The following is a 22456-nucleotide window of genomic DNA, read 5'->3' on the forward strand; positions in this document are numbered from 1 at the left end:
TTAGCCGGGCATGGTGGTGCATGCCTGTAGTCCCAGCTACTCGGGAGGCTGAGGCAGGAGGATCGCTTGAGCCCAGGAGTTTGAGGTTGTTGTGAGCTAGGCTGACGCCATGGCACTCTAGCCAGGGCAACAGAGTGAGACTCTGTCTCAAAAAAAAGAAAAAAAACCAAACTATATCACAAGGAAAGGCATTTTTGCTGGGGGCTCAGGTATTACTTTCCAGGTTAATTACTATTTAGGCAATAGACTTTCTTATGATCTAAACTGAAAATGGAGAAAATCTCAGAAAATGTAAAGCATGCAAAGTTTACCTGTGTACTGGAGCATCTCTCTCAAGTGTATGAGGTGCCGTATGCTCGGCAGGTGTCACAGGAGCTGAACAGAAGCCAGCTCCTGGGTGATGCTGATCATTGTGAATTCTCCGATGAAGGTTGAGGTTAAGTGGCATCTGCCTTAAATGCCAAAAGCTCTTAAAGAGAGAGATTAAGAGAGAAGGACAGACAGACAGAGAACAATGCTTAGGCAATGGATATTCTTATTACTTGTAGGGGAAAAAACTGACCATTTTGATAATTACTACTCTAATTTTTTTCTTTAGAACTCCTTCTCCGACTTACCAACAGCTCTTAGCGATGAGCTCGACTGGCCTCAACTCTCCGGTATTACTGGGTTTCTGGACTCCACTAGCAGGTATGTGTGTCTGCACACCCTCGAACATTTCAACGTATCTGTGTAAGAAAAGAACAGGAGATGAGTCTTGCTCCCAAGATGTTGAAATGAGAATTAGTAGGAATTGCTTCTAGAACACGAATGACACTCGAGTCCATCCACCACACTCTAGGATGCAATGCAAATTGCATTTTAACAGTGCTGGCAAGAAAGGAAGATCCCTGCTGTTGGTTGCAGAGGGTGCCAGGGGACTTACAGTTTACCACTGATGGAAAATACTCAAACACATCACTGAATTTTTCTGATTCAAGGGACAACGAAGTTTACTTGATTATTTACTGTCAGAAATTAACATTTATAAAGGTAATGGCTAAAGTTAATTGGCAAGTCTCAAAGTCCTGGAATCACCCTGGATTTAATGCTCTGGATTTGCAGCTAGAGACCACGCAGGATGACTCTAAGTGACACACAAACTCGATTCGCTGCATGTGACTGGGTATTATTGCCTGAGGGCCTGCCCTCTGCCTCCCAGCACCTGCACCTGGCAGGGACACTTGTGGTGCTGTGAGACTTTGCAAGTGTCCTTAACATGGTAAAAAGCCACAGATATGAAAGTCAGTTTTTCTCCCCGCAACGTCCCCAAAACATTTGTAACAGATCACAAGCATAAGGATTATGGCAGATGACTGGCTTCCATGCATAGAAACAGTAGAAAGGGCAGAGCTTTGGGTTGAGGTCTCAAGGCAGGGCCGAGCCAGCAGGGGAACCTTCTCTGACTCAGGCAGCAATACCAGAAAGCCAGAAAGGACCATAGACACACCACGAAAACGGTGAGGAGGGCAAATGTGCAGGGGGCCTCATTTACCCAAATCCGTAAGGAGCAGGAATGCCCAAGGGACTGCCATTTATAATTTGAACACACATTTCTTTTGTTTAACAAAGAACATTGCATGCCATGAATCATTTATTTGATTATCTTTGCTCACTCGCTTTATAACCAGGTACAGACGTTACAGGTGTTTAAAGATAAGTAAGGGTTGTCCCATCTCTGCAGCCGATTACAATCAAGAAAGGCAGACGAGACAATGAGCAGTGACGACACCAGGCGATGAGTTCAGGCAGGTCTCACCCAGAACCACGGGGTTCAGTGGGAAAGCAGTTCCTGAAAGTGATCACCAGCCACCTCCTTTTGGAGTGGAAGACAAGGAGCCCAAATCCTGAAGTATTTAGGAGACTGGAGATGATGAAAGGGGTAGGCAAGATACTAAGAAAGACAACCAACCTTCAGGAAAATGTACTCATGTTTACGTAGGAATCCTCTGTGCCTATAGGGAAGGCAAAAGAGATGAGTTTTCAAGTTTCAGTGTATGTTTTCAAGCTTAATCATGTTTTTTTTAAAAAAGGCTAGTCCTTGTCATTTGTGTAAAAGTACTAGCTAATCAATAACAGGGATAATAAGAAGTAACCTTCACGAGAAGTAAGAAGTCATATGCCATTCACTGTACTGTTATATAAAGATTATGTCATTTAATCTCTTTGTGAGGTAAGTGGCTCATTTTCTGCATTTTGTAGTTGAGGATTCTAAGTTAATAGACACATTAAGAAACGTGACCAAGGTCACACAGCTAAGAAGTGGTAGGATCTGTCATCACTGAACCTCGTGTCGTGCTGTAACGCAGAGAATAATCTGGGGGCAAGGACCCTCGCAGCCCACAACCCCCAACCTTCACGTGCTGTTTTTATTGTATGTGTGGGAACATGCTCGCTGTACCTATTGTCCCCTTGAGAGCATAGCTATGGGATGGGGAAATGACTGAGAACTGCAGAAGTACTCCCGGAGTGACGATGAGGCATGAATGGTTTCAGATGTCCCTCATGTGCCTGTGATGCCTTCCTGGGGCCCCATCCTCCCAGCTGTCTGGAACCCCTGAGCCTCTGTGCCCTCTTCCCTCTGCTGCAGCTACTGCCGTCTCTGTTCCCCGGGACACATCCAGAGATAGCCCGGCCAAAGCAGCTTTCTGGAAGAGAGAACCTTGTTTATCTCCCCGCTGTCAGCATCAGAACTGAAAAAATAATAAGTGTGCTCTGCCCAATCCAGCTATCTGTCTATAAAAATATCAGGATGTTTCTCTCAATGAAGGCTTTTATGACAATAACAAAAATAGTTATGAATGAGAAATGAATGCAGTTTACTGTACCTTTACCGGAAGCTTAAATTTACATATGAACCCTATAATTCCCAGCCACCTTTTGACCGCATGATGGAAATACCAATCTGATGTTTAAAATTAATTGCCGAGTAGTTTAAATCCTTACTGGAGTCACTCAAAGAGTGAAAGAGGAATCCACTCACCATGCCCAGAAAAACTGGGGAAAACTTGTGTCCCCGTAGCTTTCTGCTACAGCTCACGCACACACCAGTAGTTGTCCTGCACCCCCGAAATCTAATTTCCTCAAAACTCTGCCCACACTTAGCTCCTGCTCTCAAGCAGATTCTGGTCAGTAGTTTTTAGTTTTTCCTGGGGGATTGGAGAGAAGCTCTCTCTTCCCTTCTGCATCGGACTAGTGGTTTGCTCCCTCACCAGTGTAAAATCCTGTGAGCTCTCCAATCCTGCAGCAGTTTCTACCCATCATCTTGATGAGAGCCCAGCAGGCAGACAGGATTTTCTTTTGAAATACGGAAGTGGGGTGAAAGGAAGAGGAAAAGTTGAGAGTCTTCAGACACTTAAAAGCATTACGCAAGGAAATTCTGACACCATCTCACAAACGAATTGGCCATCTCGGCATGGCTTATGTGAAAATCATCCCTACTCTGAGCTAATATGTGTTGACTTGGTGCCTTTTTGTACTACAGTCTGTATTGCTTTTTACAAAAAAAGAAAAAAACTAATACTCTGCTTATGCTGCTTGCTCAGTGTTGACTTTAAGTATTGTCCTTATCTGTTGTATTTCTAAAGAGGTGCACACTATAGCTGATATTGTTCACCTGCCCTGCAGGGATTTTTCTCTCTATGTGTTTGTGGGGCCCAAGCTATCTAGTTCTTTCTCTCAGAATGCTCTTTTTGCCAGCTGTTTCTGTGTACTGTGCCTGTGTTCTCTGCTACTCAGCTGGAGAAGAATATATCCAACTCCCCTAGAAAAGGGAATTCTCTGGAATATGGGTTGCAATGGCCTCCCCCATTAAGCAGAAACGCAGGCAGCAAGACACTCCATGTGCAGTGTCACCATCCAGTACGTTCAGTTGGACTATCTCATACATCGTCATGTAAATTATACCTTCAGATAATCTACACTAAGCCAATATCCTTATTAAAATAATAAAAAGTTATAAAGTATATAAAAATATCAAATATTAGCATATGATGGAAGTTCTCTTCTTGTGGAATCAGAAAAACAAAAATAATATTGACCCAGAAGCAGCACTTCTGAAAGGTGTGTGCAGTTTCCATGGGCATTTTTAGCAGATGTCCCTTGAGTCCCAATGCTTATCAACATGAGACAGAATTGATGGAGTTCTCCATTCAACTGTATCTCTAGAATGTGCTTCCTGTTACGATATTACGATCACCCTCATGCTATGGGTATAAACAATGTTCTTTGGAAAATGCACATTGTGAAAGCACAAAGATGCAGTTCAAGAGAGAAAACAGTTCCTTTACTTTCATTCTTCTTTTATATTCTCTGCCCTCTCAAAATTTCATGTCTCCTTCATCTTATGCTGTTATGTGCATGCATTAAAAGACAAACATAACCCCTTAGTTTTACAAATCTTTAGTTACTTTAGTGGAGTCAACGTTAACAAAATCTGTTGTCTTTACTCTGGCTTCAGAAAATTCAATGTGATAATGTGATATCCCTTAAAACAACGTGTTGCTGTTTTGTTTTGTTTTGTTTTTTTTCCAGTGAGATTCAGGAAGGAATTGAGTGGGTCAAAAGCAGAAAAAAGAACCTCTGTAGAACTGGAGAGCTTGAGAATAGGGGAGAACTGTAACTGCAAGTGGGAAGAAAAAAGTATTTAAAAAGATGAGACATAGTGCTTCTTATCAGATCACTTTCAAAAGCAATTCATGTAACAGGAAAATCCTACTTAAGTTGAAGAAGCCAAAGTCCAATAGCACATGTAAACTAATGGGGAAACAATACTAAAACTTTGACAAAAAGGACATCTCATTTGAAAGCAGTATCTAAAATTTCAGAGCCAGTGCTGTAGAGTGAAAGGAAGTCTGTTTTTACAGTTGCGAAAGGGTGCTCCTTCTCTGTGATCCTGGGTGGAACATTCAGCATTCCTCGCCCTCATTTATATACTGACATTGAGTTGGAGCAGGCGATCTCTGAAGTTCTCTCCAATGTTCAAGTTTAGGTATAGGCAACAGAATCCTACTGTATGATGCTACTTGGTTTAGAAGCACAGGAGGAAGTTGTTGGGGAGAAATTCTTCCACTTTTCCCCACCAACTATGTCTTCCTCTACCCAGTAACTAGCCTGTCTCTTGAGACAAGACATGGATGATTTTGTGGGTCAGCGTCTGACCCATTCCCAGAACCATATTTGGCCGGGACAGGGTTACTGTGCACTAAAGCGTGGGCTCCAGTACAGTAAGCCCTGCATTGTGTGACATTGGATGTGTGATCAGCTGTTAAGTAAAAGTGGTACCCATTGCTGTCCTGTATGTGTACTGTTTGCTCCACAGCAAACCCCAAAGAGAAAAACAGACAACCTCAAATCCTTAACAAAATTAGACACCTGAACCCAACCAAAGCTAAACTGAGCATTTTTTGGCTCTTCCAATCCTCTTCTTATGAGGTTGGGGCCAGGAGACAGTGGAGTTCTGCAGGTTGGGGCTAAATGACAGAGAGGTGAAAACAGGGCAACTAGAGATTTAAGAGAAAAAAAAAGTAAGAAGCTGAACTTAGCCATAAAAAGCCATGAAAGCCAAAAGAACCAAAAGCAGTTATCAAAGTTATATACCAACCTGGAGAAATGAGTGAGATCCACAGTCACCATAAGCGAGTGCAAACGAGATGAAATTTTCTAGACTAAATGTTGCTCCCTCTGCCTCTGGCTTAAATTTGACATATCGGACCAGAGATGTAGCAAATGCTTAGAAAGAAATAGTCATAGCCCTTTTTTTAAGTAGCACAATAATGCTCTTCAAGGACATTTACACACATCTTTGATGAGAGGTGTCCTAGAATCTGTGTTAAAGGTTATCTATTCTCTCCTACCCAATAGACATTGTACAGGAGAGTAATTTTGAAAAGCAGTATATAACTCTGAACCAAGTCACTTGGGGCATTAAAACTAGAAAACTGGAGAGTAGGGATTTGCAGCTAAGATTTGCTAACCTAATTTCATGTTTAAAAAAAAAGACATGTAAGTACTAAACACTAATGGGCTTAATAACCTTATTAAATCCATTATTCACAAATTACATGTGATATAATTGCAAATGATTAGCCCTGTTACGATTATACTTCACAAAACAAATAATTAACCAGAGAGGCGGTCATCTGAAGTTGGATGAGGCTGATTGGAGTGGGATAGAATTTGTAGCTGCAGTTCTCTAAGTGCGGTCCAGGGGCCCTGGAGGGGTCTCTAAGACTCTTTCATGGGGTTCACAGATATAAACTATTTTCACAACAATACTGAAACAGTATTTGCCTTTTCATTGTGTAGCCATTTATACCGATAGTACAAAAGCAATGGTAGGTAAAACTACTGACACAGTGTAAGTCAAAACACTGGCACCAAACTGCATTGGTAGTCACTGTGTCTTCACCTCCACACTCTCCCAGTTTAAAACAAGGGGCAGGCAGCGGAATCGTCCCTTAAAATTTTGCTTATGAAGCAGAAAAAAATTAATTTTATTAAATTGATTTTTAATAATTTAGTCTGATGAAATATGAAATATGCATAAGGCACTTCTGCTGCATTACCAGTGATTAACAAAATATGATGGTTGCCATAGAGAAAAGCACTTGTGTAGATGAGTTGAGAATTGAGTTCGTTTTTCATGGAACATCACTTTTACTGAAAAATGACCAGATAACAAACTATGGTTTTTCAGACTTGAATATATGGCAGATGTATTATCTAAAATGAATGAGATGAACTTGTTGCTCAAGGAAAATAACTGACCGTATTGGTTGCTAATCATAAAATTTGAGCTTTCAAAGAAAAATTTGAATTTTGCAAAAGTTGTATCTTCTACTATGAATTTGACAGCTTCCTAATACTTTAAGACTTTATTAACATTTGGAATATCTTCATAACTCAAGAACCAATATAATCTAAATGACTATTGTGTGATTATAAAATCATACATGGGTAAAAGATTCATTGAAAGTACAGAATAGACCAGTGAATTTAATGTAACAAGGTGTTGCAAGGCCATTGATATAATTTCAAATTCCACATTGCAACTAATCAGTCTTTAAGAAACTACTACTTGCTGGGTTCTGGTGCAGCATCAAAGAAGGCTATCCATAGTTATCTAAAAAGGATATTAAAATGTTACTCCCTTTTCCAAATATGTGTATGTATAAGACCAGATTTTCTTCATATACTTTCACCAAAACAACATATCACAACAGACTGAATGCAGAAGCAAATGAATCTGTTAATAATTAATCTTCTATTGATTAATGAATTAATTAATCCTTTATTAAGCCAGACTTTTAAGAGAGTTGTAAAAATGTAAAACAATGCCATTCTTCCATTCTTCTTACTAATTTAGGGGAGGATTTGGAACCTATTTTTTTCCAGAAAAAATGTTATTTATATTAACATGTAATGGGTTTATTATTGGTATTTAAAATAATGACTAAATATTCACTCAAATTTCCCCATTTTACTTCTAATATAATAGATAGCGATAGCTCTAACATACATAAACAAAAGCTCTCTGGGGTCCTCAATAATCTTCAGAGTATAAAGCAACCCTGAGAGCAAAAGTGTGAGAACCTGTGTTCTAAGCAGTGAGTGTAAAAAAGAAACATGGCTCATTGCAGTGGTTGGAGGGTGCCGATTTTTGGAGATCTGGGAAGAGACGATTGAGAAGGAACAGCCCTTAAAGTAGAAAGAAAACTGGAAAGACTTGGAGTCCCAGAGGTCAAGAGAAAAAAAGTGCTTCCCAAGGAGAAGTGACCCTCAGCCAAATGCTGCTGGAGGCAGAAGAGGATGAAAGCTGAGAAAGACCACGTTTGGGGCGTGCATGACAGTGACTGGGAGAGATGTGGCCAGGAACGTTTCAGTGGGGCAGAGGAGGTGGGAGCCTGATTGGAGAGAATGGGTACAGGAGGTGATGAGGTCAGTGCCGGTGAGCACGAACAACTCTTAACCAGTTTCGCTTCAGAGAAAAGGGGTGATGGCTGCAAGGGAATGACAGATCAGGAAGACTTTTTTAGGTGGAAAATCCTCCAGCATGCTTGTAGTGCTAGGAGAGAGAGAAAGGGGAAGAGGGAAAGGATGAGCCCTAGAGAAAGCAAAAAGGGATGGAATCCAGGCACCACTAGTGGGCAAGAAGGAGCATCTATAAATACTGTGGCTCCTAGCAGAGGGGACTCTCCCTGCCACATACTGACAAATCCCTTAACCTGCAATGACTTCCCGTTATTCCTACTTATTTTTAAATTTTCATTTTTAATTACTCAAAATATGAATATATTTGCATTTTACCAAAAATACTGATGTATGTAAAGTAAAAAGCCAAAGTCTCCCCTTTGTGTCCTCTGATGCACTTCCTTTCCCAGAAGAAAGCCCTGTGAACAGTTTAGTGTAATTCTCTCTGACTCTTTCTATGTACTTATGTGCATATATTCATACATAAAGAAATGAATACTTTGTTGGCATTGTCCCATACATATCATATTGTACATAACATACCATAAATTGACGCTTTGCCTTGACAACACTTCTTGCAGCACTTTCAATTTTTGTCCAATACTGCATAGTATTTCATAGTATGGTTGTTTCTTTTCCTACTGATGGTCATTCAACTTATCTCCAAAGTGTCATTATTCCCAATAGTGTGCAATGAACATTCTGTACTGACTGTTTAGAATATGAGTGAGAATATCTTTGGAAAAAAGAATTGCTGGATCAAAATGTATTCATTTTTAATTTTTATGAGCCTCCCAAATAGGCTATTTCAATGAATATTCTCACAAATAATGTATGAGAATATTTGTTTCCCCACATCCTGGCCAATACTATATATTGTCCATCTTCATTTTTTCAAATATAATGACAATAATTTATTGTTGTTCTCATTTGTAGCCTCCTGGTTACTAGTGTAATTGGGGCCTCTCCCCTCATCTTTATCCCATCTAGTTCCTCTCTGCTCATGCTTGATGCAGAGAGCATCAAGATTTTCCATCTAAGCATGGACCCACTGCTCAGGGATCAGTCCCTCTAGGCAGCCTCTTCATACTAACCCTCATCTGACTGGATGATTCTCTCATGAGCCCCCATACCAATGTCACCTCACTTATCATAACTGTTTACTAATTGTCTCCTACTCCACGTGTCCCATGCCCAGACTCTGAGTATCTCAAGTGCAGGAATCAAGTGACTTCATTGTGTAGCCCTAGTAACCTGGCACAGTGTGTGGCACATAGCAGGTACTCAATAAAAGAATTGCTGAACCAGTTCATAAAAATATCACATTACCTTTGTAGAGTGCTTTACAATCTGCAAATCTCCTTCGCATGCATTTTCTCAGGTTGCTTCAATCAAATCAGATTTGTAGGAATTAACATTTTGGAGGAAACGGAGTAAAACAGCATGAATTGAATCACCAGCTGCAGGATATGATGTGTATAAAAATAAACCAGTGTAACTTAAACCCTTGGACTTCTAAGTGTGTGCTATAAAAAAATGTTCTACAAGAAATTAGCAAAATTCATTAAATCATGCAATCAAAATTAAAATATTTGCCGTACAATCAACATTACAATATCAACCACACAATCAATGAATTGGAGAAAATGAATTTAAAAGAAATTTATCAATTTGGGTAGCCAAGTAGGAAAAAAATAAAACAAAGAACAGATTTGCTAACAGGTGAATTTGGTCAATAATAGGCCAAGTCTTGATGTAAATTTTTGCCCAGAATGATGTAATTTTGCAACCTAGGTTGATCAAAGTAAAGGAACACCTTTCAAACTCCTCTAATAGAATTCCAATTGAACCTGAGATTTTAGGCCTTCTCAATGCTCAATGCTCAAATGCAGATCACAGAGATAATTCATCAATATATCTTCAAAAACTATTCTGTGAAATACTAGCTTTACAAGATGCTAAAGGGTATTTTATTTCAATAGATTTAGGGAGTACAATTGTGTTTTTTTACATGGATGAATTGTAGAATGCTGAAATCAGGGCTTTTAGTGTACCTGTCACCAAAATAGTGTACCTTGTACCCAATAGGTATTTTTTAATCCCTTACCCCCTCCTTCTCTTCCCCCTTCCTAGTTTCCAATGTCTATTACACCCGTTTATGACCATTGTTTAGCTCCCACTTATAGGTGAGAACATGTGGTATTTGTTTTTCCATTCCTGAGATACTTCACTTAGGATAATAGTCTCCAGTTCCATCAAAGTTGCTGCAAATGACGTTATTTCATTCCTTTTTATGGCTAAGTAGTACTCCATGGTGTGTGTCTGTGTGGGGGTGTGTGTGTGTATACATACCACATTTTCTTTGTCCACTCATCAGTTGATGGACACTTAGGCTGGTTCCATATCTTTGCAAGCATGAATTGTGATAAACATTCAGGTATAAGTGTCTTTGTGACACAATGACTTCTTTTCCTTTGGGTAGATACCCAGTAATGGAATTGCTGGATTGAGTGGTAGGTACACTTTTAGTTCTTTCAGGAATTTCCGTACTGTTTTCCATAGAGGTTGTGCTAATTTACATTCCCATGAACAGTGTATAAGCATTCCCCGTTCACTGCATCCATGCGGTTTTTTGACTTTTTAATAATGGCCATTCTGACAGAGGTAAAGTGGTATCTCATTGTAGTTTTAATTTGTATTTCCCTGATGATTGGTGATGTTGAGCATTTTTTCATATGTTTATTGGACATTTGTATATCTTCTTTTGAAAGAAATCTATTCATGTCTTTTGCCCATTTGTTAATAGGGTTATTTGGCTCTTTCTTGCTGATTTGTTTGAGTTCTTTGTAGATTCTGAATATCAGACCTTTGTCAGATGTATAGTTTGCAACTATTTTCTCCCATTTTGTAGACTGTCTATTTACTCCATTGATAATTTCCTTTGCTGTCAGAAACTTTTTAGTTTAATTAAGTCCCACTTATTTATTTTTATTGCTGCTGTATTTGCTTTTGGGGTCTTAGTCGTAAATTCTTTGCCTAGGCCAACATCCAAAAGAGTTTTTCCTACATTTTCTTCTAGAATTTTTATGGTTTCAGGCCTTAAATTTAAGTCTTTAATCCATCTTGAGTTATTAATAATTTTTTTATGTAGTGAGAGATAGGGATCCAGTTTCATTCTTCTGCATGTGACTCTCCAATTTTCCCAGCACCATTTATTGAATAGGGCGTCCTTTCCCCAGTGTATGTTGTTGTCTGCTTTGTCAAAAATCAGTTGGTTGTAGCTATAAGTTTTATTTCTAAGTTCTCTATTCTGTTCCATTGATCTCTGTAAAGATTTAAGTCAAACAAGTTTTGGAAATGCTAGTTTAAATAAAGGGAAACAAGTTTTTCAGTGTAAGGCTTATCAGAGCCTTCAATATGCCAAAAAGCACTGTATATCTCCAACAAAAGATACACTATGAAACATTTCTTAAACTTATTTGACCACAGAACTACATAGAATTTGTGTGTAGTTTGTCTGTTTTATGAGAAAGATACCTCCTCTCAGGATACTGGTGTTTCATGGAACATCCTTTGAAAAATGCTGTGTAGATCATTAAAGCAATCTTCTATGTCACAATTGATCTTTTCAGATTTACAAGCATCCATAGCTTTAAATCTCCTTGTTTTGTCACATTTTGTTTACCCTAATACAGTGGCTTAGTATCAAATCTAGGGCTGGGAAAAGCCAGGATGGAGAGAGTTATAACTGCTCCAAGCTCAGAGAACAGCAGAGGAAGAAATCTCAGTGAGAGGTTAACCTAACAACAGGTGGAAAGACTTGTCTGAGTTTAGCAGCTCATGAATTATTGAACACAGTGCCCATAGAGTCTATTTTCTGTACTATTTTGCTAGTTCAGATTGGAAATTTATCATGCTGTCCTGCTGATCTTTTTGTGTGTGAACTCCCAGGACCTCCTCTGTAGTCATCCTCACCCCTGCATAATTAGCCTGTTGCCAGTCTCCATGAATGCACAAGTCATATTCTGCATGTTTATCACTCTCTGAGGCTGCATCTTGTTTGTTCTATGATGTGGTGAGTTAGGGATTACGCCAGGCTCTAGGATGTGAGTATTATCAAAGGGCTGGAAGGAATTTTAAAAGGTCTTTATTCTACCTCCTGGCCCCATGCTGGCTTGACCTCCATCCATATTAGAAAGAAAACTATCCACCCTTTTTTTAAAACTCCCCAACAGAAAAGGTCCTTGAATAAAGCCTGCCTGGTCTCTAAGTCATCCAATTTTATCCAATCTTCTCCCCTGTCCTAACCTTTCACATCAAATGTCACCATTTATCTCTCACCGGCCCTGCTACTGGCCTTCCAAGACCATTTTTTGTGACTTATTCCCTAAGATTCAATTTAATGGGGCCTCAGAATTTATACCAAACTATAATAGCTGTGCCTCTGCAGAGGGTCAGAAGTGGCCTAAGAAATTTTACCAGAATATGATATGTCACTATTGCTTGAATCGTATCACATTTGGTTTACCCCAAAGACCTCTGATAGGCTACTAAGCCTTTGGGAAAAATACTTTTGCCTCTCTCCAAGTAGGTTCTGCTTTGAGTCAACATAGGAGGTAACCATTTTTTCAGTTTTAAATCAACCCCTTTAATTTATCTGAATTATTCCGGAGGCCCATTCTTGGTATTGCTCTGTTTTGTGTTACTAAAATGGGTGAGGCATTAGAAGGCTTTCAGAGAAAGTGGTTTTGGTGTTTCCTGAGTCAATGTTGGGGAAAGCAACAAGCAGCCATTCTGTATGAGTTCTACCTATTTTGAATTATGGTGCTAGAAATCAAATTGTGACCAGTCCATCCTTAAATGAAATGTCTGTACTGCCTGGGCCCTCCAGTAGATGAAGCTGCTAAAACTTGGAATTTGACATGGTGCACCCCTACACCTGCTCCTGGTGTTGAGGATGTCAGTACTTTAACAACTGGGCAAGGGTTAGGGAAGAGAACTTGTATGCACCCCTCAGATTACAAGACTGAAAGTAGTCACTTCTACTAGCCCATTGGACTGGGTTTTGTTGTGCAACAGAAGAAAAAAAGAGAAAAAAAAGATCACATTGGGATACTTGAATTCTTGTGGAGACGGGAGGAAGGGATGGGGAATTTGAGACCAGAACAATCATTGCAGTTTAACCTCATTGTGCATGGTATTCTAGAATCTTCAGCTTGTCTTATTAATGCAAGTTCAAGTGACCCTGCATATAGATAACTTTCTATTAAGCAATCTTCTCAGTTTGTAGACGTGTCAAAAGATGTATTGATCCCTTGAGATACTCAGGATTTCTGAGCACTCCATGAGAAATGTAATTCTTAAAGTTTCTAAGAGATATTATGTATTTGGGATGAGGATGGAAGAAAACAGTATCTTTGATTATATGAAACATTTTCTAGAGCTTGGTACAAGACCTTCATCCCCAAATTCTGGATGCTATTTCTAGTCAAAATGTTAATGAAGGTATCTCCTATTGGTAAAAATGTTTTATATTCTGATAATGGAAGTTGCAAGTAACTGTATCTATAATATTAATACACACACTATTTACTCTCCATGAGCAGGTCATGAGCAAAACAATATTTTGGTACATAAATTCCATTTTTAGAATTGTCGAAAATATATTTATGACTAAGTATTTGTAACAATTACTTTCCAAAAGGAAAATAACACCTCTTTATTGACTGTGAAATTATTTCAGTATTGAACTCAGATCTAACGTCCATTTCCCATCTGCTTTTCCCAAATATAATCAAATAGTCAAAGCAGGGCATAAACGATGTAGTGTATCAAGCGTTCATTTCAGGCTTTTGGTAAGATGGCATATCGAACACAAGCATTTGCTTCTCTCCCTTCCAGAGCCCTATTCTAACGACAGTTAATGAATTTGTCCATAAGGACAAAGAGAAACAGGAAGAGCCAACAGCCAGAAAACACTGGAAGCCAGAAAGCAGAAGGAAAAGCAGATTTGGGACTGACAGCAGATTTGGGAGAGATGCATCCTCAGCTAGTGGGAGGGAATGCCAAGAAGCAACACAGTTCATACTGCAGAACCCCCGAAAGACTTGAGGATTGGCTACGGGTGGTAGCTCTAGAAGCAGAGATGAGGCTAAAGCCAGAAGTATTGGCGGAAAGATTGCTGAAGGGCAGTCAGCTGCTCAGATCCCTTCCCAACTGTCCACGGGTGGTCCACTGCCCACACTCCCCCCGCCCCACCACCACCGGTCACCCTGGAGTAAGATTAGAGCTTTATTCTCTAGAGAAGCTAAAATCAAGGGCCTCTAGACTGGGAGGCAACAAATTAAATGCAGAGTATCCTGCTGTAACACATGAATGCTGAGCATTGAGGACCCTTCCCCACCCACCCCCAGAGTGTTGGTAACACAGCCTGTACTCTCCTGGCTACAGGCTAGATGACCCTGCCCTGGAGGATCTGAACATTCCCAAAGGGAAAATCCCCAAAGTTGCTGACAGCCCAATTCCCTCAGAAAGGCCCAGACACTCACCCTACAGTGAGGGCCATCGTCAACAAGCACACCCAGGGGCCCGGTTTCCAATCAAAATAAGTCAGCTTTTTAGTTTGCAATTGGTTTCAATATTTAGATATAAGCCAACAATCCAGGATCATGTTTAAAAACCTTAAACATGAAAGACAATACAAAAACAAAAAAAGAAAAAAAAAAACAACTTAGGGAAATGGAGACTATGCACTAAAAGGGAAAACCTTCTGAAAAAACTCTGCTGTTCTACTTACACAAATAACTAAAATTAATGTCTTCGAAAGAGATAAAAGAAGATATTACACTCATAAAACAAGAACATTATGCTAAAATTAAAAGAATATTCAAAAAAACAGAAACGATCACTTGGAAATTATACCAGTGGCAGCAGATGAGTTTCACAGGAAGGTTGGAAAACAAAGTTGAGGTTATTATCCATGTGTTTTAGCAGGATACTCTTCAACAAAAAATAGAGAAAAAGGACAAAAACATGAAAATAGGACAGAAAAACTAGGAAAATCAGAATACCAGTTTAGTTACCCAATATCCAAATAATAGTTATAGAAAAAGAAAGAAAAATCAACAATGAAATAATTTCAGAACGTGTCTCAGAACTGAGTAACATGAATTTCTAGGTTGAAAGAATCCACCAAATGTCTAACACCATGAATGAAAATACACCCTCGCCAAGCCTGCCATCGTAACATTTTAGAAAATTTGGAACAAGATGCTACTACAGGCTTTCAAAGGACCAAGACACAGAGTGGCTTTATACTTAACAACACTGGGGAGGCTAGAAACCAATTCCTTCAAACTTCTGAGGGAAAATGATCTTAACCTAGAATTCTATAACCATCTGTTCTGGTTATCTATTGTTGTGTAACAAAATATTCCAAACTTTAGTGGCTTAAAACAACAGCCCACATAGCCAAAGCAATCCTGAGCAAAAAGAACAAAGCTGGAGACATCACACTACCTGACTTCAAAATATATCACAAGGCTTTAGTAACCAAAACAGCATGTCAGCATGTTATTGGTATAAAAACAGACACATAGACCAATGGAACATAATAGAGAACCTAGAAATAAATTCATATATTTATAGTAAACTGGTTTTTGACTAAGGAAGAACATACATTGGGAAAAGGACACCTTCTTCAACAAATGCTACTAGGGAAATTGGATATCCATATGAAGAAAAATGAAACTTAAACCCTGTCTCTCGCCATATACAAAAATCAACTCAAGATTGATTACAGATTTAAAACATAAGACCAAAAACTATAAAACTATTAGAAGAAAACATAAGGGAAACATTTCAGGACATTTTGGTCTAGGCAAAGATTTATGGCTAAGACCTCAAAATCATAGGCAAAAAAAATAAAAATAAAAATAGACAAATGGGACTTTATTAAACTAAAATCCTTCCGCAGAGCAAAGGAAACAATCAACAGAGTGAAAAGGCAACCTACAGAATGGGAGAAAATATTTGCAAATTATTCATTCAACAAGGGACCAATATCTAGAGTATACAGGGGACCAATATCTAGAATACACAAGGAACTCAAACAACTCAACAAGAAAAAAAACAAATAATTCCACTAAAAAGTAGACAAAGACATGAATAGACTTTTCTCAAAAGAAGACATACAAATGGCTAACAGGTATATGAAAAAATGCTCAACATCACTAGTCATCAGAGAAATGCAAATCAAAACCACAAGGAGACATCATTTTAGCCCAGTTAGGATGACTATTATTAAAAAGACCAAAAAATAACAGATGCTGGCAAGCACGTGGTGAAAAGGTATTAATACCTCTTATACACTCTTGAGAATGTAAATCCCAACTACTATGGAAAACAGTTTGAAGATTTCTCAAAAAACTGAAAATAGAGCTACCATCAATCCAGCAATCCCTCTACTAGGTGTCTAGCCAAAGGAAAAGAAATCAATATATCAAAAAGATACCTGTACCCTCATGTTTATTGCAGCACTATTCACAATTGCAAAGGTATGGCATCAACCTAAGTGTCCATCAGTGAACAAGTGGTGTGTGTGTGCACACAATGGTATACTACTCAGCCATAGAAAAAATGAAATTCTGTCATTTGCAGCAATATGAATGGAACTAGAGGTCATCATGTTAAGTGAAATAATCTAGACACAGAAAGACAAGTATCATATGTTCTCGCTTGTATGTGAGAACCAAAAAAGTTGATCTCGTGGAGGTAGAGGGTAGAGTGATAGACACCAGAGTCTGGGAAGGATGATGTGGGGTTGGGGGAATGAAGAGAGATTGATTAATGTGTACAAACATACAGTTAGATAGAAGGAATAAGGTCTAATGTTCATTAGCAGAATAGGGTGACTATAGTTAACAACAGTGTATTGTATATTTCAAAATAGCTGGAGAGGACAAAATGTTCCCAACACATAAGCATGATAAATACTTGAGGTGATGGCTACCCTAAATACCCTGACTTGATCATTACACATTCTATGCATGTAACAAAATATCACATGTACCCCATAAATATGTACAAATATGTATCAATAAAAAATAAGTAAATAAAAATAATTAGGCTGAATGAAAGAAAAAATAAATTTATTATTATTACTATTATTATGACATAGTGACTTAGAAACACCACAACTTTCTTTTCCCAATAATATGTAAAGTGCTAAGGAGCAAAGTTCCCGTCCCAGAGGCGTCATATCTAAGACATCTTCCTAGGGGATAACGAGAGCTCAGTGACCATGAGAACTCTGCTACTTCTCCACTTCAAGTTTTTCCCCAGTAAGTTCAGTTAACTCTATTTATATTTAAACTTATGGTGCAAGCTGTGTTTCTGGGCCCACCTTACACATCACAAGCAATCAAGTCAAAGAATAAAAACATTTTCAGGTATACAAGTGCTAAGAAAAATAATGATGCTTCCCGCACACCCTTCAACGTTATTTAAAAGTATTCTTTATAAAAAATAAGAAAAATATAGCCCTCCAGGCAATAGGAGCTCTAACAACCCAGGAAAAAGGGAAGGGAATCCCGAGGATAATAGAGAAAGGAGCTCCCAGGATATCAACTGTGCACCAGGGTGAGGACAACAAGTCCAGATGGAAGTAGGTCAACAGGCTCCAGAAGAGATTTTTACAGAAAATGAAATTAACAAACTATCTGGTATATTGGAGCATATTGAAAGGAGATAAAGCAACTGTAGCATATTTAAGGGTCAGTTGATGATAAATACTTAGAAAATTAAGCAAAGAAGAAAAGACAGCTATTATCTCCAGAGAAATAAAAAAGTTATAAGGGAAAAAAAAAACAATCATTGATCAGTTGTGAATAGCTAAATCCTCCTCTTCCAGAGTAACAAGTAAAAGACTAAAACTCAAGATAATGTCAAAGACTGAAAATGAAGAAGTAGCCTTAAAAGTATGTTATTTAGAGATAAGGAGAAAAATACCAAAAGACTCCATCAATCGATGTTGAAATTAGTTGCCTCTGGGAAGGAGAAATGGGGAGGGGAGAGAAGCGTGGGATCGCTGTTTATTATTACAAGTCCTACATACACAAATAGTTAAACTATTTGGCTCTATAAGACTTACCACCTCAGATCTTGTAGAAATTCACCTTTGCAATTAGACTTCCTCTGGCCACTCTAATCCTGTTTCTTTCCTCCCTCCCCGCCTTTGTTTTTCATAGAATTTATCACTTTCTAGCATACTCTATAATTTGCTTACTTATGATGTTTAGTGTTTTTATCTGTCTTTTCCTGCTGGAATATCAACAACACAGAGGCAGAGATCATGTCTTTTTCATTTGCCCATATAACCCAAGTGCCTAGGATAGTACCTGGAACATAGTAGGTGCTCAATAAACACCTATTGAGTAAATCTGCTATCCCCAACCCCTGGGCCACAGATCAGTATGGGTCTGTGGCCAGTTAGGGACCAGGCTGCAGAGCTCCACCCCCACCTCCACCCCATCCATGGAAAAATTGTCTTCCTGGTGGGGCGGGTGTGCTGCACAGCAGGAGGTGAGTGGCGGGTGAGGAAGCAAAGCTTCATCTGTATTTACAGCCACTGCTCTCCTCCCCATCACCCACATCACTGCCTGAGCTGCATCTCCCCACCCTCCCCAAGTCCGTGGAAAAATTGTCTTCCATGAAACCGGTCCCTGGTGCCAAAAAGGATGGGTACATGAATTTAATTTTTAAACTATGTGCATGGGTAGCTTTGATTTAAAAAAAAATAAAATACTTAATTCACCTGAAAATTCTACCACAAAGCAATTCCATACATAAAACATCTTGGTCATCTATTAAAAAACATGATCATTACTTTTCTCAGACTTCAAAAAAGAATACTACTTTCAACGCATTGTGAATGCTCAAACAGGATACATGCTTACCTTTCTGAAGCACTGATACAGTTGCCAACCACTGTAATACAAGAAGTAAGATTTACATAGTACATAAATAACAATAGTTATTGTATGTAAGGTTGAGAGGAAATTATTATAATGAAAGGAAGCTAAAAGACATTTGAAGAGTAATCAAATATTTTTGAGTTAAATTATTATTCATTAGTTTATATCTTGTCTTGTTTCAAAAAATATTTTAGGAAGCCTATGGTAATTTAGAGAATATAATATTAAATTGCATTTAAATTAAACTAAAAGCTTAGCAGAAGAAAATGGAAATCAAAGATGGGACAAAGGGAAGCTGAGAAAATGACTTAAAATTTGTACAATCATAGCCTGACACTGGTGTCAAATGTGTCTGTAAGTTCTGTGTCTATCAGTATTTGATTCAGCTGCTATTTTAACAGAGAGACTCAACATATGGAAAGTTTAAATAAGATAACACATGAGTTTATTTCTCTCACACAGAGAAGTTCACAGATGTGCAGTCTAGGACTGGTTTGGGAGCTCAACTCTACCTAGTGCCCGAGGATCCAAGCTCCTTTCAGCTCACCCCTAAGAAACAGTACCAGAAAGCCACTAAATACTTCTTTACAAGGTCTTGCTGTGTTGCCTAGGCTGAATTCAAACTCCTAGACTCAAGCGATCCTCCCAGCTCAGTCACCCACGTAGCTGGGATTACAGGCATGCGCCATCATGCCCAGCTGCCACTGGGTGCTTCTAATTCCATCCCATTGCCCAGAACTTAGTGATTGACATGCCACTCCTAACTGCAAGAGAAGCTGGGAAATGCAGTCATCATTCCTGGCAGACATGGGTCCTGCTGCAAAATCTGTTATAACAAACGAAGGGGAGAATAGATCTGAAGGACAACAAGAGTGTCGGCCACAGCTTCATGGTCAGGTTCAAAATAACAGAGCTGATAAAGATGAGCAATTTCTTAAGAAATATACATCGCTTGAAGGTGCTGACTTGGGGAGGGGGGTGGGAGGAGGGGATGGGTGTATACCTACATGATGAGTGCTGTGGGCACTGTCTGGGGAATGGACACGCTTGGAGCTCTGACTCGGGGGGATAGGCGGTACATGGGCAACATATGTAATTTGAACTTTTGTACCCCCATAATAAGCTGAAATAAAAAAAAAAGAAATATACATCAGCTCTTGGTAAAAAGATTAGAAAGGGATGACTCTGGAGGTCTTCATACAAATGAAAAAGTTTGACATCTTCAATGACACTCTTGCCACATCGACACAATTCATTTCATAGGACTGTTTCTTGTGACAACTCCCAATAATACATTCACAGTTTAGGGAAAATTTGTCAGCAGAGATTTGATTTTCTGAGTTCATTTTAACTGCATTTTTTAAAAAATCATGATAAAAACATGTTTCTTTGAACTTCATCATGTAAATAAATGTCCGTCTGACCTTAATTATAAACATATATATTTGTTTCAGAATTAAAGAAAATTCTATTTACCTTCATTTACGGGAAAGAAACCGCTGCAATCACAGGGACTACCAGAATATTGCAAAAAATGGTATGTAGCTTTCTATTTCAGCCTTCTCCAATGTGCCTGTAATGAATGATTTTGTTTTGCAAATACCTTGAAAGCTGAGATTTAGATAACAAGACCACAGAATAAAATGAACAATCTCCCTTCCAATACCATTGCCCTTTCTGAGAGCAGGGCCCTGCGCTTAGAGGCATTTACCCACAGCAAAAGGGAACAAAAACAAGATGCAGTCACAGGGTAGACCAAAGGGCAGATCAGTCATCCCACCGCAAGTTCTAGAAAGGTCAAGGTGCAGGGTGTTTAAGGCTCAGGAGGCAAGACCTAAGTGAGCGTTAGCAGAACAAGGGCTGAGCAAAATCAAGGTCATTGCCAAAGCTCTGCCCTCTCTGATGGTGAGAAGTCTCCCACGTTTCTGCTGGGGTTGGAGTTTTAAGTGTCACCTGTGTGGGTTTCCACCTTCCACCTTGGACCCGGAAGTGGTCTACTGATGGAAAATTTTAATGAAATGCCTAATTGATAAACCATGGCCTGGCTAATACCAGATGAATTGCCAAGTAATGTTTTGTGACACCGTAATGCAGAGATGGCAAACAGTGTGTGTATGGCCACTCCTTCCTCCTAAGCCTGGGGAAGATATTACTAATCAACCTTGGCACGCTTGCCTGCTATACTCATCCTGCCTCAGCAGTCCTCAAAATGCAGCACCTCTGACAATCATCATCAACAAATTAGACTTGGCACGTGAAGTTAAACCTATCTGCCATCCGTCCCTGTGCCGTCTCTAATTAACAAAAGATGTGGAAGAATTTTCCAAGCAGCACGAGTCTTAACCAAATATGTGACCTACAAATAATGTATCTTTTTATAATAAATATTCTAGACAGATAAGTGTTCTACTTTTCTAAGAACAATACAGATTTTTTACTAGTAAAATAACAGCTGCCATTTATTGGGCTCTCACCAAGTGCTAAGAACACTTTATGTGTATTTCCGTTAATCCTTTCAGCAACAGACACTGTAAGGCAAGTATTATTAAATTTCTTCCGTACTAAGATATCATTGATTTTAATAGCTCTGGGGAGTGTTGAGGGAGGAAAAAGGAAGGAAAAATTACAATGTGCCCATTGATTGCAGCACTCAACCCAATATCAAGTGTGTCCAAATATACTTCTCAGAATTGAGGAATTATAGTGACAGGCACACTGTTCCAGCCGAGGAAATGAGGCATAGTGAAGCCCAGAACCTTGTCCCTAGTCACAGAGACAGTAGGCTACAGAGCCAGAAGTTTTACCCAGGTTGTGTCACTCCACACAGACACTAGCAAAGAGAACACAGTCATTGGTCTATGACCTGAGATTCCAGAAGGAGGTCGGCCTCCCCACTCTGCGTATGAACACAAGCAGTAGTGAATGCACATTGACAGTCAAACCTGGCTGTGACTCATTCCAGATACAAAGCGAACATCAGGACTCTGGCTGCACTTTCTCTTTCCTTTAGTGAGATACTCAGACAACCCCCAGCGCTGTCCAACACCCTCTGTCCATGTAGAGACCTCAGAAAACAAAAGCTCCTCTGTGTGGAATATTACGCAGCTCTGGGAAATGATGGCTAAAAATCAAATTTATCTTTACGTGGGAAGACAAAATATTGCCAAAAGAAAAATTAGGAGATAAAATTGAATCATGTAGTTTAATTTCTACTATATTTTTCAAAAGAAAAGAAAAAAACAGTTATACCTAAGAAGAAAGATTGGTAGAAAACAGACCAAAATCACTGCAATAAGTTATGGGTGATGGCTTTTATTTTTTCTACTTTCCTGTTTCCCAAAGATTTTATTTTATATAGAGATAAACTTTAAAAAAAAAAAAAAAAAACCTTAAAAACTGAGTGTAGGAACAGTAAAGGGCTTGCGCAAGGTTACATGGCCAAAAGTATCGGGTCAGAGCAGGTCAATGAGCAA

General features: G+C 39.0%; 1 protein-coding gene across 3 annotated transcripts in view; it reads left to right on the forward strand.

The window, feature by feature from the left end:
• Positions 1 to 22456, forward strand: part of AOAH (acyloxyacyl hydrolase) — a 189698-nt gene that overhangs the window by 116821 nt on the left and 50421 nt on the right. For all 3 annotated transcript variants that reach the window (XM_069461844.1, XM_069461843.1, XM_069461845.1), the window contains 2 exons: positions 599 to 690; positions 20438 to 20520. In XM_069461844.1, the coding sequence (XP_069317945.1) occupies positions 599 to 690; positions 20438 to 20520 (175 nt within the window). The remainder of the gene's footprint in view (positions 1 to 598; positions 691 to 20437; positions 20521 to 22456) is intronic.

Source organism: Eulemur rufifrons, chromosome 29, assembly GCF_041146395.1.
Source record: "Eulemur rufifrons isolate Redbay chromosome 29, OSU_ERuf_1, whole genome shotgun sequence".
In the NCBI taxonomy this organism is placed as follows: Eukaryota; Metazoa; Chordata; class Mammalia; order Primates; family Lemuridae; genus Eulemur; species Eulemur rufifrons.